The sequence below is a fragment of the Pipistrellus hanaki genome (genome assembly GCF_964339955.1).
Source record: "Pipistrellus hanaki genome assembly, chromosome: 6".
Classification (NCBI taxonomy): Eukaryota; Metazoa; Chordata; class Mammalia; order Chiroptera; family Vespertilionidae; genus Pipistrellus; species Pipistrellus hanaki.
In genome coordinates this window covers 23,895,025-23,911,303 of record NC_140508.1, presented here as the reverse complement: position 1 = coordinate 23,911,303, position 16,279 = coordinate 23,895,025, and the positions used below count along the sequence as shown (strand labels likewise).

Here is a 16,279-nt window from a genome sequence, read left to right as displayed (position 1 = left end):
GATGTCTTTAGATACACTCATTTCTCATTAGTTGGTTGTTTGGTTGCTTAAAACACATCCTACATTATTCTAAAAAGTTTTAGTGAGGCAACTATAATACATAAACCCCTGAAATGTCAGATTTGGGAAAGATAAAGGTGGAGTTCACAAAGATTCGCTATGAACTCCTACTCATCCAGTTCTGGGTGACTGGACCAGGTCATGGCTGTCCCCTCACCCTCTAGGCAGGAAAATGTCTTGGGGAAAGTTCTGAAGTTAGCAAGGTTTTGTTAACCACCTCAATGCTGGAGGCCTTTTCAGATATGGGCTATTGGTATTAAATAAAAAGAGAAACAGTATTTTCAAGCTGGTGCTCACTGCCCAGCCATCTTGTTGCCCTAGATTACATGGTTCTTGACCTTCCCTGCACCATCACCTCCTCTAGGTTCAGTTCTATCTTCATTCTCCATCAAGACAGCTTGCAATTCTTCCAGTACTATGTGTCAGTGCTTCACTAGGCACCGTGGCTGCCAAGAGGAACATTTCAAACACAGTATCTGTATCTGGAGGGCTCTTACTGTAACAAAGAAGATGGCCCTGTGGACATCCTCAGTTCAATTGAAAGGCTATAAGCATATTCGGAAGCTTATGCAATCTTTGAAGAGAAAATGACCAAGTTTACCTGGGGAAGCTGAGAATGGAATCCCAGAAAAGAGGTCATGTTGGGTGGATCTCAAAGAGTGAGTGGGAGCTGGAAGAAAATAGATGTGGAGGAAAGAGCACTCCCCATGAGAGGAAAACCTACAACAGTGCCTATCCCAGCCTCTCTGGAAACTGCAAGTCCATTCAGCTGTTTTGTGAGAAAACTGGAACCAGAACTCAAGTCTTCCTGTGGTCTCTTCACTACTTATTCCTGGGGCCATTGTTTTTGGGATGCAGTCTCTGTTAGGTAAAAATAAATCTGACAAATGATTATGTGACTGCATTTTTTTCTTTAAATTTTTGTTTCTCGTTTTACTTAATATATCTTTGATGATGAAAAGGTTTTAAATTACAATTTAAAGTTTTAATGTTTTCCCTCAAATCTTGAGCAAAATTGACTGCTGAAATACGTGTTTTATTATGGTTTCTGACAATTGAAAAACAGATGAATTCTGCTTTGAAAAGAAAGACCACCAGTTATCTGTTAGATGATAGTGTGACTTCTCATAAAAGATAAAGATTGGACATCTAACGTCAGCTTCCATATTAAATGCAAAGTAAAACTTTGAACCATTCAGTGCTTTCTAAAGTTAAATGCTTCCCCATTTTAGCACAATAAGCAAGATAATTTACCAATTTAAATAAAAGTCTAATATCACATTATGTTTCCTAAAATATGTTAATCATTAGGTTAAAAGAAGTATGTTTATAATAATTCTGAATATCCTCACAATATAGCTCTAACTTAAATTTAAGTTAAATCTGGCTTCTACATCTCAAGGATGCAAATTGCAGAATCTCTCCACTTGTCCATTTTTTTCTGTTCTGTAAAGTGTATCATCTAGTGCAGTACTGCCTAATAAAAATATAATGCAAGACACCTATAATTTAAATTTTATAGTAAACATTTTAAAACATTAAAAAGGTGTTTTTTTAAAAAAAAAAACAACCAGGTAAACTCAACTTTATATTTTTTCACCCAATATATCCAACATATGACTTAAATATGTAATCAATATAAAAATATTAATAAGCCATTTTACATTACTTTTATTGTTGAGCTAAGCCCTAAAAATTATGTAAATTTTACCCTTATAGCACATCTCAATTCAGACATTACATTTTCATCGAGTAAAGTGAAATAAGTAGAATGTAACCCTATCAAAATATGAAGTTGTGTTGAGTAGTAAATATTTTATATTGCTTCAGTTTAAAAATTTAAATTAAGTTAAATGAAATTTAAAATTCAATTTCTCTATTGCACTAACTACTTGTAGCCAGAGGCTACCATATGGGACCGTGCAGATCTAGAAGTTCAAGTGGTGACAAAAAGAAAAACATGGGAGCAATGGGTTTGCTCTCAGTAAGACATGAAGGGGATTATGTAGAGAAAGGGGTCAGAAAGTAAGCATATAAAAGATACCAAAGTGGTAAAAATGTGAACTTTGGAGTTTGACTAGATTACCTCTGTTGCTTTTTTTCTATGACCTCTTTTTTACACTTTAGCTTTCTTATCTGTAAAGTAATAATACCTGGATTCCTGGGCTATTAAGATTAAATGAGATAACCTAAATAGCAAGCTTTGAAATCTAGCACATTCCAGAGGTTCAATAAATTATAACTAGATTTATTAGTATTTATGGAATCTGCCAAAACTGGTTTGGCTCAGTGGATAGAGCGTCAGCCTTTGGACTCAAGGGACCCGGGTTCGATTCCGGTCAAGGGCATGTACCTTGGTTGTGGGCACATCCCCCGTAGGAAGTGTGCAAGAGGCAGCTGATTGATGATTCTCTCTCACCGATGATTCTAACTCTCTATCCCTCTTTCTTCCTCTCTGTAAAAAATCAATAAAATATATATTTTTAAAAATTATTTATGGAATCTGTTTACATGTGAGTATGGGGAACCTCTGAGGGGTTAACATTTAATCAGTTATTTGTGAGATGTAGGGTATGGAGAGAAAGAAATTGTGGAATAAATTTTTTGTAGTTTTTATTGCATCATAAGGTATTTATATAGAAAGTATACCAATCACAAGGATTTAGCTCAATGGATTTTCACAAAGCAAGCATACATGTAACTAGCACCCAGATCTAGAAATAAAAACTTGCTTCTCATGCTCCCAGTAAAAGAAACCACCACCCTGACTTCCAACATAATAGGTTGGTTTTATCTGTTTGTAAATTTTATATAAATGGGCTAATACAATCTTTGAGTATATAAGTATCTGACTTATTTCACTCAATCACTAATTTGTGAGATTTTTTTAAGTTGTGTTGTACAGTAATTTGTTCTTTCTCATTGCAGTGTTGAATCTGATTATATAGATACTCCCATGATGCATCTATTCATTCTGTATGGGGTCTACATAGTAAATAAACCTGCTATGCATCACCAAAATATATAGATAAATGTTGTTGATGGGTATATACTGGAATTTGAGTTTTAATTATTAGACTTTTTGTGAAAGAGAAGACTCACTCATCCTACTATTTTGTGTGCAGGAACCTTGGATAAGCATAAAGAGTTGGAGGACCTTGTGGCTCAGTTCCTGAAGGTAGAAGCAGCCATGGTATTTGGGATGGGATTTGCAACTAACTCAATGAATATTCCTGCATTAGTTGGAAAGGTGAGAATTTGTTAACATAATTGTCTCCTGCTGTATTTTTCCTAAAAATTAAAACTGAGAAGGCCCTTTGTTAGAGATGTAGCTCAGAAGTTCCTTTTCTGATGAAAAGCCTAATGGCTGTCCAACTTTTAAAATAAATGTACTAGCTTAGTCCAGCAAATCTCTTCATTGTTATAGTCTGGTTATAGAATGGCAGCCCCAGGTGTGAGTCAAATTTCATCTTTCATGCAAAATGAGTTTATTTCTTAGCAAAATCAATTAAATTTGTAGGCTCCCAACTCATCATCTATAATGTAGACAATACTTGTTAAGTATTTACTTGAACAAAACGTTTTGCTTGTACCATTCATTCATTTATTCATTCTCTCAATAAATACCTGATTGAGAATCTTCTATGTCCTGTTGTGAGGCAAGATACAAGACATACAAAGATGAACAAGACTTGTGCCTTGTAAATTTATGTGATTTACATTCTAATGGAGAAAAAACACACCAAATAAAGTAGGATGACTTAACACAGAGAATGCATGTATATACATGGGGAAGGACAAAAAGTTGCTTCAAACTCTTCTTGAAAAAGCTCAAAGTGGGTGAAATGAGAATATTTTACTTATCTGTTAAGATAAGTTATTTCCTTAAGATTAGGAAGAGGAAACAACATGGGTAAAGGCTTAGATTGGGAAGAACTAGAGTATAGGGTAGTGGATGGAGAAGGGACCATAGATGATGGCAGATGCCAAATTGCAAGTCTTGCAGTGTAAATCATGTGCAAGTTTTGAAATTCTTCCTGAGAAAAAATGGGGAGTAGGTTGGTTCATTTTAAGTAAAATCAAGTGCCATAACCAAATGTACGTTTTTTAAGAAATCTGACTCATGACAACTAAATTAATGTATAGCCTTTGATTGGATTATGTATTTAAAAAAAATAGAAGAAAAGATATCTGTAAAAGACATAATACAATGTTAGGACAGTTGGGGAAACATCATTTTGAGCTATATATTTCATAATATATAAAAGTTTAATTTCTTGGGTGTGATGATTACATTGTGATTTTGCAGGAGAATGCTCTTATTCTTAATAAAAACATGCTAAAGAACTTCAGGGAGAGGTATCATGAGGTTTACAAGTAACTAAATTGTTCACCTAAGAAATAATAAATGCACACACATGTCTGGAGTATAGAGTATAGGAATGTGATGACACTTGCCTCAAAAACTCAAAATATGTTACGTATGAGGTTTCCAAAATATAAGGAAGAACCCCCAGATTCTGATTGGCTATGGAAGACAAATGGCCACCATAGTTTGTCTCTACATTTTGGGTATGGTTGCACAATTTCAAAATTTATAATATTTTCTTTTAAAAGGAAACCTAAATTTATAAATTGTAATTTATAAGTAGTAAGTTAGATTGGGCTTTTCCACAGGCCTCAGACTGAATTGCCATTCATACTTTTCCAAATGCAATGTTTTTATTTTTATTTTTATTTTTTAAAATATATTTTATTGATTTTTGTTTTTTTTTTACAGAGAGGAAGGGAGAGAGCTAGAGAGCTAGAAATGTCGATGAGAGAGAAACATCAACCAGCTGCCTCTTGCACACCCCCTATTGGGGATGTTCCCGCAACTAATGTACATGCCCTTGACCGGAATCGAACCTGGGACCTTTCAGTCTGCAGACCGATGCTCTACCACTGAGCCAAACCGGCTTTGGCCAAATGCAATGTTTTTAACTGTCAAGCAGTGATGCTCTTATTGCATGAATGTCAGTACAGTGAAGAATGAGAAAGAAAAGATCCTGCCTTTCCAAAGGAAACACCAAAACTGTCCCAATTAATCTAGCATGGAATTGAAGGGCTCCAGCAAGTCCCCAACCCACCCAAAAGTGTATCAGTTTTCCTGTCAAACATCAATTCTTTATACAACAGCTGTTGCTGAACCAAGATCTTAAATGACCTTTTCTGCTGAAAATTAAGTGTAAGTGACTCAAGGATGTAATCCCTTAAAACACATGTGTCAAACACAAGGCCCGCGGGCCAAATCCAGCCCGCCAGGCCTTGCAATGTGGCCCGCACCGCGCTGTCATCACTGCACTCCGCTGTCAGTTTATGACATTGTCAGTTTATGACTGTTCAGTAAACCATTCGGCCCGCGATTTAGGCTGGATTTTAGATTTTGGCCCCTTCTCTGATTGAGTTCGACACCCCTACCTTAAAACAACCCCCAACTCCATCAGCCAATTCTGAATAGTATTTATTCATAAAGACACTAGATTTAAAACTGAAGTGGGTGCACGAGTCTATATTTCAAGTCTCAAAATACCTTACTGTTCCCACATGTTGTTTCTCCTTAACTTTATTTATTGACCTGTGTCATATGTGTGTTTTTTGTAAACAGGGATGCCTCATTTTAAGTGATGAGTTAAACCACGCATCTCTTGTGCTTGGGGCCCGACTCTCAGGTGCAACCATAAGGATCTTCAAACACAACAGTGAGTATCAATATATTTATCCAGCATGTACCACTTGTTTCTAGAAGGACGTAAAAATGATTGATGGGGCTTTGTCCTTGCTCTTCAAACCTGGAGCTTAGCCTAACGAAACACAATTGTGTTTATATTCACTACTGGCTTGTTAACCTCTGCTGACCCAGAACAAATGGTTGTAGTGCACTAAATACTCGGATTGTTAAGTGCAACCCAAACACATTAGTGTCACTGTTATTAGTGGCCTTGCAATATGGCCTCTGAAGACATGACTGATCTCTTAGAACTACCATTTAATTATCAGGAGTATTACAACTCTTCCTTTTCTATTACTCTGCCTTGGGAAATTTGAAGACTGTTTAAGTTGTATGTTATAATCAGGTAAAAAGTCATCTTCCTTAGCAAAATGCTTCTTTTCACCATCCTCATTCACTACAGACTCAGACAACCTCTCCCCACCACACACACACACACACACATACACGTGCACACACACATGCACACATGCACACACACACATGCACACAGTTTATTCAACTTGATTGAAATGCTCTTTCAGGCTCTGAGTTGTGTGGTTGGATGAGGAGGGAGAGGCAGAGACTATTTATTCTTACAAACCGATGGGGCAGCCTAGGAAATATCTAAAAGGAGGGACACCTGTGTTCTATTGTCCAGCTGTGTCCCCGACTTGTTATATCACCTTATTAAGTCCTTTAATCATTCATGTACTCAGTTTTCTCAGCTGGAAAATAAGGGTGTTGAACTATCTAGTGTACAAGGATCCCCCTGGTTCAGTTTCTGATTCTATTTCATTATTATGATCAGAATTTTCCTTTCTTTCATTGTGTGCACATGTGCATACACATACACACACACACACACAAACACACACATACACCCACACGCACTCTTGTTTCCTCTCTCTTCCTTTTCCCCACCTTTCTCTCCTGCTTCCCCCTCCTCTCTACTGTTTCCTTTTCCTCCTCCTTGACACTACCCTCCATGCTCCAAGGAAATAACAAAGACTAAAGTGAGGAGGAGAAAAGTGATAGAGAACTGAGGGAGAATTGTTCCAGTTGTTTTGTTCATCTCACAGAAATATCAAACCAAAGAACAACTGCCACATGCGAAGAAAAGCAATAGAATGTAAGAGTTCTAAAGTGAATCTCCTTTATAACTTGCAGTTTTTCTAATGAAAAATCTCCTGCTTTCACTGAGTAGGATGAGGTCTGGCTAAGCCTTTCCTGAACCACCTTCAGCAGTTGTGTGTTATGAGTACTCTGGGGTCCAGTTCAGAACCAGATCCTCTGGAAGAACTAGGCTTGAAGATCCTCCAACCTAGCCCAATTATGATAGCCAAATCCATGTTAATTCAAAAATCTTGTCTCCATTTCTTTATTTTGCATCAAACAGTCAATGTTGGCTAGTCAATGATAAGCCAAGTTACATTCCTCCAGTTCTGTTTCATTTACCATTGATTGTCACATCCAGACTCAAATTATGTTGACAGTTTTGAAAATTCATTATTTGAGTATACAACTTTTAGGAGTTCAAGAAATAAATTTATTAAGAGACCACAGAGTCCTAGCCAATTTGGCTCAGTGGATAGAACATTTAAGGGTTGCAGGTCAAGAATACTTTCCTCAGTTGCAGACTCGATTCCTGGCCCTGTCAGGGGTGTGTGGGAGGCAACCAGTTGATGTGTCTTTCACATCAATGTTTCTCCCTCTTTGTGTCTCTCCCCCTCACTTCTTCTCTCTCTAAAAATCAATGGAAAAATATCCTCGGATGAGGATTAACAAAAGAGAGAGAAAGAGAGAGACAACAGAAAATGTGGTTTAGTATTAGCACAATTATACCCTTTTGATTCTTTGGCATGACGAGTGATTAGTGATCAGAGATTTTCTCTACTTTGGGAAAGATAAAGAACAGCTGGCAAGTATTTGATTGTAGTTCTATCCATATATATGGTTAAATGTAACAATCTTGTATAACCCCCTTCTGCATTGTCTCAAGATTGGTTTGCATGCTTAAAAGAATACAGTAGAAGAGATGACACGTCACTCTTAAGATTATGTTCTAAAGATATTGTAGGCTTCTGCATCTCAGGTCACTTATGAGGACATTCAGGCAATCAAGAACCATGGAAGGAGGACATCTTGACTGATTTTCTGCCAACATCTTTACTGCAGCCTCACATATATTATAGGCCAGAATACCCAGCTAAGATTCGCAAATTCCTAATTTGCAAATCTACCAGATAATGTTTGTTGGTTTAAGCCTCTAAGTTCTGGGATAATTTGTTACATAACAATAGATAACATATATCTTCTCTGGCCAATATTGCTGGTGTAGAAGCTAAACACCCAAGCATGACTTTCTACTTCTCTTTCTTTGAATCTAGAATGAATAGTTCATTCTAAAATGAATGGCTCAGCAGAACCTGAGTTCTTTAACCCAACTTTATTCTCATGGTCATTGGCAAAAAAAGTCAAAGTTAGAAGACAAGCAATTCTTGGTCAACATGAGGACAAAAAAACTCAAGAACCTGCAACACATAGGTCAAGGAGGAAAATAAGATTTGTCTGCTGCTTCTTAAGATAGTTTCCCATGGCCAAAGAATGTCAGGCTTTGCCTATCATGTTATAGACCCTCTTTTTGGGGGAATGGGGCAAAGTTGGTTTGAAGTGCTTCTTTTCCTATTGGCTAATGCTGAAATATGGGGTAATCATCACCCACATTCCAGTTCCATAAAGAGTCATCAAAAAGTTTGCTCCTATCCTTGGATATATGGAGTGGATGCCAACAATGTGAACATGTCATTGAAGATTTTTCCATATTTTTGTTCAAACACAAATATGAAATACAAATGATTTAGCTGAAACCATATAATGGGAACAATTTTAGACAGAGCCCTATGAAACAACTTTATTTTAAATATTCAAATAAAATGATGCAGTTCAGCCTCAAATGAGTCCATTCATTACAGCTACTTAGAAATTGCTCTTGTGTTGGTTCATTTCTCCCAGGAGCTGACCCTGAGACAAGGGTTTGGGTGCCAATCACTTATTCAGGAAGTGATCCCAGGAAGCACCAGCAGGTGAGCAGAGAATGGTGACAGAGAAGGAAAGGCAGCCAGTCCTTGGCATGTTTTCAAGCAAGTTACCCCAATAGACAAGTGGAGCTCAGTCCTACTAGGAAACTATGAGAGGCTGCGTAGACCTGCTTCAGTGTTATTCATTCTCAGTGGGGAAGGAAGCTGGGGCGTTTATTCACCAATTCACACTTGAAACCTGTCCCTACTCAGCCTGAGTTTGTTCCCACAGCCTGAAAAAAATTCTTGGACCAAGAATGGCCTATCTATGCAATAAGGAGCTGGCTGAGGGATATAGGCAGGGTATGTACAGCATATGCAAATGCTCTACTCTAGCTACTGCCAGGACATATGTGGGACCCAGAGGGCTGTGAGTCTTTGTGTAAAAATCAGCCTATGGTTTATCCTGTTATTAGCCTGAATTTCAACCCAGATTGCTTACGTTGGCTTCTGAATTCCTCTGGCTCAGTGCTAAGAATATCTCCTTGGGTTTTCTACTGTGGGAAGCTTCAGTGAAATAGTCGGTCTTTCATTTGTTGTGACTCATTGGATGGCACAAAACAGGCTCTCCAGCACTGCACACCCTAAGCGAAGGCATCAGCTCCAACCAGGCAGCAAGTTTGACCTCCACTAGGATTTTAGTGTATTTGAGAAAATTGGGGCATTTGTTTGCCTTTGGTAAACACATCCCCTGGACTGACACCCTGAGCATGCCAGGACCTCAAATCCTTGTATAAGGTTTAACCCTCTAGAAAGTTATATCTTCTGTTAGAAATTTGGATATATCAAGACAGAGTGATCCCCCCCCCTTCCCCCTGAATCTGCTCACTTTACTGGTAATTATATATAATCTGGATTCCAGAGCAAGGTTTCTCAGACTTTCCTGTACAGAGGAGTCACTCGGGGTCTTGTTAAAATGCAGACTCTGTAGATCTTGGGTGGAGCCTGAGTTTCTGAATTTCTGACAAGTTTCCAGGTGACGCCAATGCTGTTGGTGCAGGACCACACAGGAAACAGAGAGGCTGTAGACCATCTCTGTCCTCAAGTGAGCCACAAAGGGCTTTTTTAGCTAGCCTTGGAGAGGAGAAGCAGTATTTTCAGCTAGGGGAGTTGCCATGAGGTCAATGGGCTGAGCAGGCCAAGAATTTGGAATGTTTACAGGGGGAAAGTGGAGAAGAAGAAGTGAGACTCTACCTAGAGGCATTTGATGGCCAAGAGAAGGAAGAACAAAGAGTGCAGTGTTACTGAGAATATTCTGAGTTCTACCTCATCTGCTCAAGGAAGGCTCATGAGGGCTATTTAAATTGAAGGTCAGACTTACAGAAATCACTTTGACTACTTTATAAGCCATTATCTTGAGTCAGAGCAGTTGGTTTCAAAGAATATAGCCAACATTCATTCCAGTTGTCCTTGCTGGCACCTTGACCCAAGATTCAGTATCCCAGAACTAACCTCTGAGCTTTCCTGTTGTTTCCTGAGTTACATCTCACCTTCCTGTATTGACCCCATTCACTTAGAGATCCCATCTCAGTACTTTGATTCTCAGGCCCCTTCCTGAGAATCAAAGCCTTCCTTACATGCTGCCTTGGGCCTTAGTGCATGGGGCACACTGTGCACATGCTTCCTGCTCTGCTTGTTCTTCATCCCATTTCCCCAAGTCAGATTTGCAGATATGAACCCTCCCCCCTCCCCAAGGTACACAGACCCTGCCCTAGTACCTGTCTTACTCTCCAACCCAGTCCAGGTCCTTGCTCCCAGCTGCCTTTTGCACTCTTCCAAGAAAAGCATTTGCTTCATTGACCTAACAAAGGCCATGCAACACCTGCCCACATATTTATAGAGCCATCATCGGGGAAACCAGAACTGCACAGTATTTGCCCAATTTTGCAAAATTTAAAGCACCAAATTTTCAATGCATTAGAGTCCTCGATGATCTTGTGAAAAAGAGATTTTATAAATGTGACTTTGAGGAAAACATTTGCTGTGCTTGCCAAAGCTGGCCATTATTATAATGTTTTTAATCAAAGGCTAAATAAGGGGCGGTCTTAAGAGTAAAAATTTATTTCTTTATCATTGTTCACTTATTTAAGTACCTATTTCTTAATATATCACATTTGGGTTCAATATTGAAGGATGAAACTGGATATCTCTGAAGAAATAAAAGGAATGGGAGAAAAGATGGGGACCAAGGAATTTTTAAAAATAACAGGTAGCCTTTCTTCATCATCCAACCATAATTTTACTGAAGCAATAGCTGCTGAGTGCTTATCATTTGCAGACATGAGTGTATTTTTGGCGTTCAGCCCATGGAATAGAGAACCAGAGGGTTTATCTAACTGCAGCTAGGGGTAGGGTTTGTGTAGCTTTGAATGACGATGGATGGACCACCAACCAGATGGGGCAGCATATGAAAAGTGGAAGCTCACATTCATGCCAACTAGGACCAGGGGTCCTGGATTCAGGGAGGAAAAGGGCATTGAGGGATGGGCAGTGAAGGAAGTGCTTATGTTTCAACACAAGCTCAATTGCATAAGAGAAGAGGAAGGAGGAAGCCTTGGCAGAAGAAACAGTGCCTTCCCTGTACAGCGAAGAAAGAACAAAGCCAAATATCCAGTTCTTATCTTCTGGAAGACACTCTTCAAACTACACCCAACCTTTCTGCTTAGAAGATTGTGGCTAGCTTCTTTGTTTCTTTGTGCCCTCTTTACACAGGATCTTATCTGCAGCTTTCCCAGATCACAGAGGCTTGGAATTTGGGACAGATCCAAGAACAAAGTCTCAGAGTCTAGTTGTCACCCAAGACTGGTTCTAGATATTGGCACAGAGTTGGAGTACTCCAATATTTAGTAATTCAGGAGTACAGTACCCATGCCTGGCTATTCACTGGATACCAGAATGTGGTCTCATGCTTTCATTTTTGATAGCTATACATTTAGTAGCCTCCCAGCCAGCTGGCTCCTCTCAGCCCTTCACAAACCAAGGGAAACAGCCTTGGTGAGACAGACTTAGTGACCAATAATGTCTAAGGCATTGTCAAGTTTGTGGTGATTACAAATCCGCAGTGTGTGATTATAACTTTATAACCACGTTGCACAATAGAGCTGTGTATGTGCACCTTGATGGCATCAAATTTATTCTTATATTTTCCGAATCTCAGAGTTTTCTTTATACCCTGATAAGAAAGTGGTGGTTTCTTTGGATTTGGGATTTGTTTTTGTTTTGGAGATTTGTAGTTGTTGGTTTTATAAACCTTCTGGCAGTAGTTTGCTCATCTGGAAAAACAGACACCTAATCACTCTTCCCTACTTCTCAGAGCCGCCATGAGGATTAACATAATGCAAGCATAAGTGCTCTAATAAACATCAGTGTTTAAAAATCTCTTACAGATGTTAGTATGGGGCTTGCTAAAACAATAGAATCTCATAAGGCCTGCAGAACATAAGCATCAACCTCCAGAATTTTCTGAGTCTGTGAGCCACAGGTTGGAGGATGATAGAGCAAGACCTTAAGAATTAGAGAAACCACCCAGATGCTAACTTGGGTCCAGAAGCCCATGCTAAGTGAAGTCATCCCTTTCTCTGTCTTGTTTCTGTGATTAAAAGAGGTCAGTGTGTTTGTCCCCTGCAGGGGAAAATGGCTGATTGCTTTTCCCTCTGCTCAAGGATTCCAGGGTGTGGACACGAGGGGTTCTGTGAAATTCCACCAAAAGCCTCTCCCCATGGAACTCTCCATTCACACTGAGCACAGGAGGCCCCTGCCAAGGGCCGGGACTCATCTGCCTTCCATCTGCAAAACACATAAATCACACCCCAGCCACAAAAAGGCTTGTTTTCAGGTCCCACTTGTTATTTAAAAAAAGGAGAGAAAGTTCTCTTTTCTTTAGCAGAATCCATTTTAAATTTAATCCTGAACTAAGTTATGTCTTTTTGATTGCATAAATCATACAAAAATCTACTTATGTCCAGATTTTGAAAACCTTAGATTATCCATTTTTATTTTTTTAAATATGTTTTTATTGATTTCAGAGAAGAATGGAGAGGGAGAGAGAGAAACATCAATTATGAGATAGAATCATTGATTGTCTGACTCCTGAACGCTCCCCACTGGGGATCAAGCCACAATTCGGGAATGTGCCCTGCTCAGGAATCTAACCGTGACCTGCTGCTTCAAACATTGAGCCACACCACGTGGTCTGAATATTCACTTTTAAATGACTGCTAAGTTTGTTCTCTTGGGTATGTTTTTATTACTTTGGTATTGGATCCATATTCATCGTGTTATTTCTGTACAAAACTTATAAATTTCAAGTCCCAGAAGAAAAAACACTAAGCAGGAGTACTCATATTCATCATCTCTTCATTCCTTTCAGAGACTAACAATCTTGTGATAGATTATAGAAAATGGGATTGGTTCCCCCAATTACCTGGATTCCTTCAACATCCTAACAGCAAAGCAAAAGTGAAAACAAGATGTCAGTGCAGGGGAAGGTTTATTATCCCTGAAATCCTCAAAATGAGAAAGCTGCTTTTGGTTTCTTTGGCTGCCATCTAGTGGTGAATGACATAGTGCCAATAAAACATTACATCTGTGAAGACGGACTCTTCAAAGCAAAAGCAAAAACACAGTTAATTAAGTAAATATTATTGCAAACATGAGGCTTTTTGAATAAGTCATAGTTATTTCTAAAATGTCACTTGCTTTCCTGTTTTCTGGTCTATATTCTATCCCATGAAGAGGCAAAGGATTCCATGTTCATTCATGGATTTAATACTAATACTGTGCACCAGGACAAGGGCTATAAGAATGAATAAAATAATGTCCCTGCCTTCTGTGGAGGAGAGCCATGAAACCAAATAATAAGAAGCATGATGAGTTCTTTTTAAAAAGAATAAATGGGCCACCAAAAAGAAAGAAAATCTGTATTATGGGCCAACTCATAAATTCTGTTTTATGAGTTGAAGTTGAGTGGTATGAGTGGGAGTTCTTCAGACAGACAAGAGGGAAAAGCATAAAGAGGAGTTAGAAGCTAGGTGTTGGGGAATGCTGAGAGACGATATCAGGGAGCTAGGCAAGGGCAAGGTCAGAAAGGGCCTTTGAGGCTGCATTCAGTAACTCCAGTAGTCCTTCTACCCATGGTTTCACTTCTACCCATGGTTTCACTTCCGCAGCTTCAGTTACCCTCAGTCTACCATGACCTGAAATATTAAATGGAAAACTCCAAAAATGAACAATTTATAAGTTTTAAGTTGTATGCCATTCTGAATGTGCTTAGCTCAAATGTACTTGAGCAATTAAAAAATACCTTATATAACTAGTTCCCCGACCCCCTCCACAATTTTATCTCAAAGGAATACCTTGTGGCCTCATTGCGGGTGGCCCGGTTGCTGTGTGGAAAAGTAAGTGCACCAGCTGATGCATTCACCCAGCTGTGGGGGGAACCTGAAAGCAGAGATCCAACCACAGACTGGGGACTAAAAGACAAAGTTGAGGGTTCTCCATTGAGATAAAAAATCTCAGCTAACTAGAGCCTGGGCCAGTGATAAGCTGGTGAATACCTGCCTCTTGAGAGCTTGTGTGCAGTGGCGAAAACCAATGTTGACTGTGCTCTGTTAGATTTATTTTTGCCAGCTTTCTCTTTGTGAACATTTTAAATGGAATCTCTAATGCCTAGTGACAGTCAGATCAGCAGTTCCATAGCATCCCTATCTTTTCCAATTAACCTTGGATTCTAGGTCTAATGTACTTTCGGCTCAGATCCTCAAAAAGGGAGAGCTTAGTGAGGGCAAAGAAATATTTAGTAATATAATGAGTGTAAAAATACATGCACATAAACCTAGCCTTTTTCTCTCTCTAGGATTCGCAGGTTAAACACACACACACACACACACACACACACACACACACACACACAGCTGGGTTGGTAGGCAAATCTTTCCCAAAGGTCTGTCAACCAAAGCCCAGTCACCTACATATGATTGCAGACAAATGAAAAGCCACTACTTATTATATTTGACATCCAAAATTAACAAGAAAAATCTAGCAGACATTCATCCTTCCTCCTTCTATGTCACTGTGGAGAGTGATAAGGAGGGATAGCGGCTCTGACAGAAAAGGTAGTGATTACAAATGTGGGTCAGGTACAGGACTTCCTTGGGTTCAAATCCTGGCTCTCCTCTTTATGATCATAGACCTCAGGCAATTTAGCAGACCTCTCCATGCCTCAGTTTTCTTCACAAAAAAAATGCAGATACCTCCTCCTTAGTCTCCTTGAGAGGAGTAAATGAGTTATGACCAAGAATGTGCTTCGGAGGAATGCAGGTAAGGCTCAGTAATTGTCAGCTATTATTAATGTGTTCAGAAGTCTCCAAATATTTTGCAAAGAAAGGCTGGTTGTCCCACTGCCTTCAAGTGTTGACAACTCTGAAGTTGGAGGCTCCCGGAGCATAGGAAGTAAGAAAGCATACATATAAATGATGCATTTAATGTAGAATTTCCTTCTCTGAAAGGAGAATCTCTTAAGAGCTTTTGAAGTCATGTGCCTCCAGTAGAGGTTTATTCTGCCTGCTATGAAAATCCAACTGGTCACCTGTCAGACTCCAATTGTATTAAAAAGAGGACCCCTTTACCTTACCCTCTGCTCCCCAGGTGTTCTCTGATTCCAACTTTGTTTTCTGAAAATTCAGGTCTCAGCCTGAGCCTAAAAAATCTGCCACCTCCCCAAAAATGATGAGGAGGAAGAAAAAAAAATTCCTCTGGTGACTCAGTTTTTTTTTGTATTATTTAAAGACATGCAAAGCCTAGAGAAGCTCCTGAGAGATGCTGTAATCTATGGCCAGCCTCGAACCCGCAGAGCTTGGAAAAAGATCCTCATCATGGTGGAGGGCGTCTACAGGTATGTAAATAACTGGAGACATCTCAACACTAAGAAGCCCACAGCAAGCTGACAAATGGGGAAAGGCTGACCTCCGCCAGCAAGAGGGAACAATGGGTGAGATTTAGATATGATGGAGGGGTCTGAACTAAGCTATGAATGTGAGCTCTCAAGCCTTGGGTCACCTGTCTCTTTAATGAATATACATATGGCAGAGCACCTTGTCAGCTGGCAAGCTTGTGAAGGCTTCTTCAGAAATATCCTCACTGGGCATTGCTGATTTGCATTGATTCTTTCTTCTACCTGTAGCTGCCCATAGTTTCAAAAGCCTTTGGGGACTGGGTGATTCAACAGCAGAATGCTCTTTGCCTTTACAACTCTAGTAGATATTGCCCATGGGCACATGGGTGTCCTTACCTGGACATGCAGTCAACCTCCAGTTGTTTGCTGATCTTGGCCAGTAGTTGGTATCGGAATACAAAGGGCCTGCTCATTTCCCTCAACCTGAACTGCAGGTCT

The 16,279-nt window shown here is 39.4% G+C and overlaps 1 protein-coding gene across 1 annotated transcript in view; it reads left to right on the top strand.

Moving 5' to 3' along the window:
• SPTLC3 (serine palmitoyltransferase long chain base subunit 3) overlaps positions 1 to 16,279 on the top strand; it is a 124,574-nt gene that overhangs the window by 61,030 nt on the left and 47,265 nt on the right. The window contains exons 5-7 of the mRNA XM_084889031.1: positions 3,186 to 3,310; positions 5,708 to 5,801; positions 15,676 to 15,781. Coding sequence (XP_084745157.1) covers positions 3,186 to 3,310; positions 5,708 to 5,801; positions 15,676 to 15,781 — 325 coding nt within the window. The remainder of the gene's footprint in view (positions 1 to 3,185; positions 3,311 to 5,707; positions 5,802 to 15,675; positions 15,782 to 16,279) is intronic.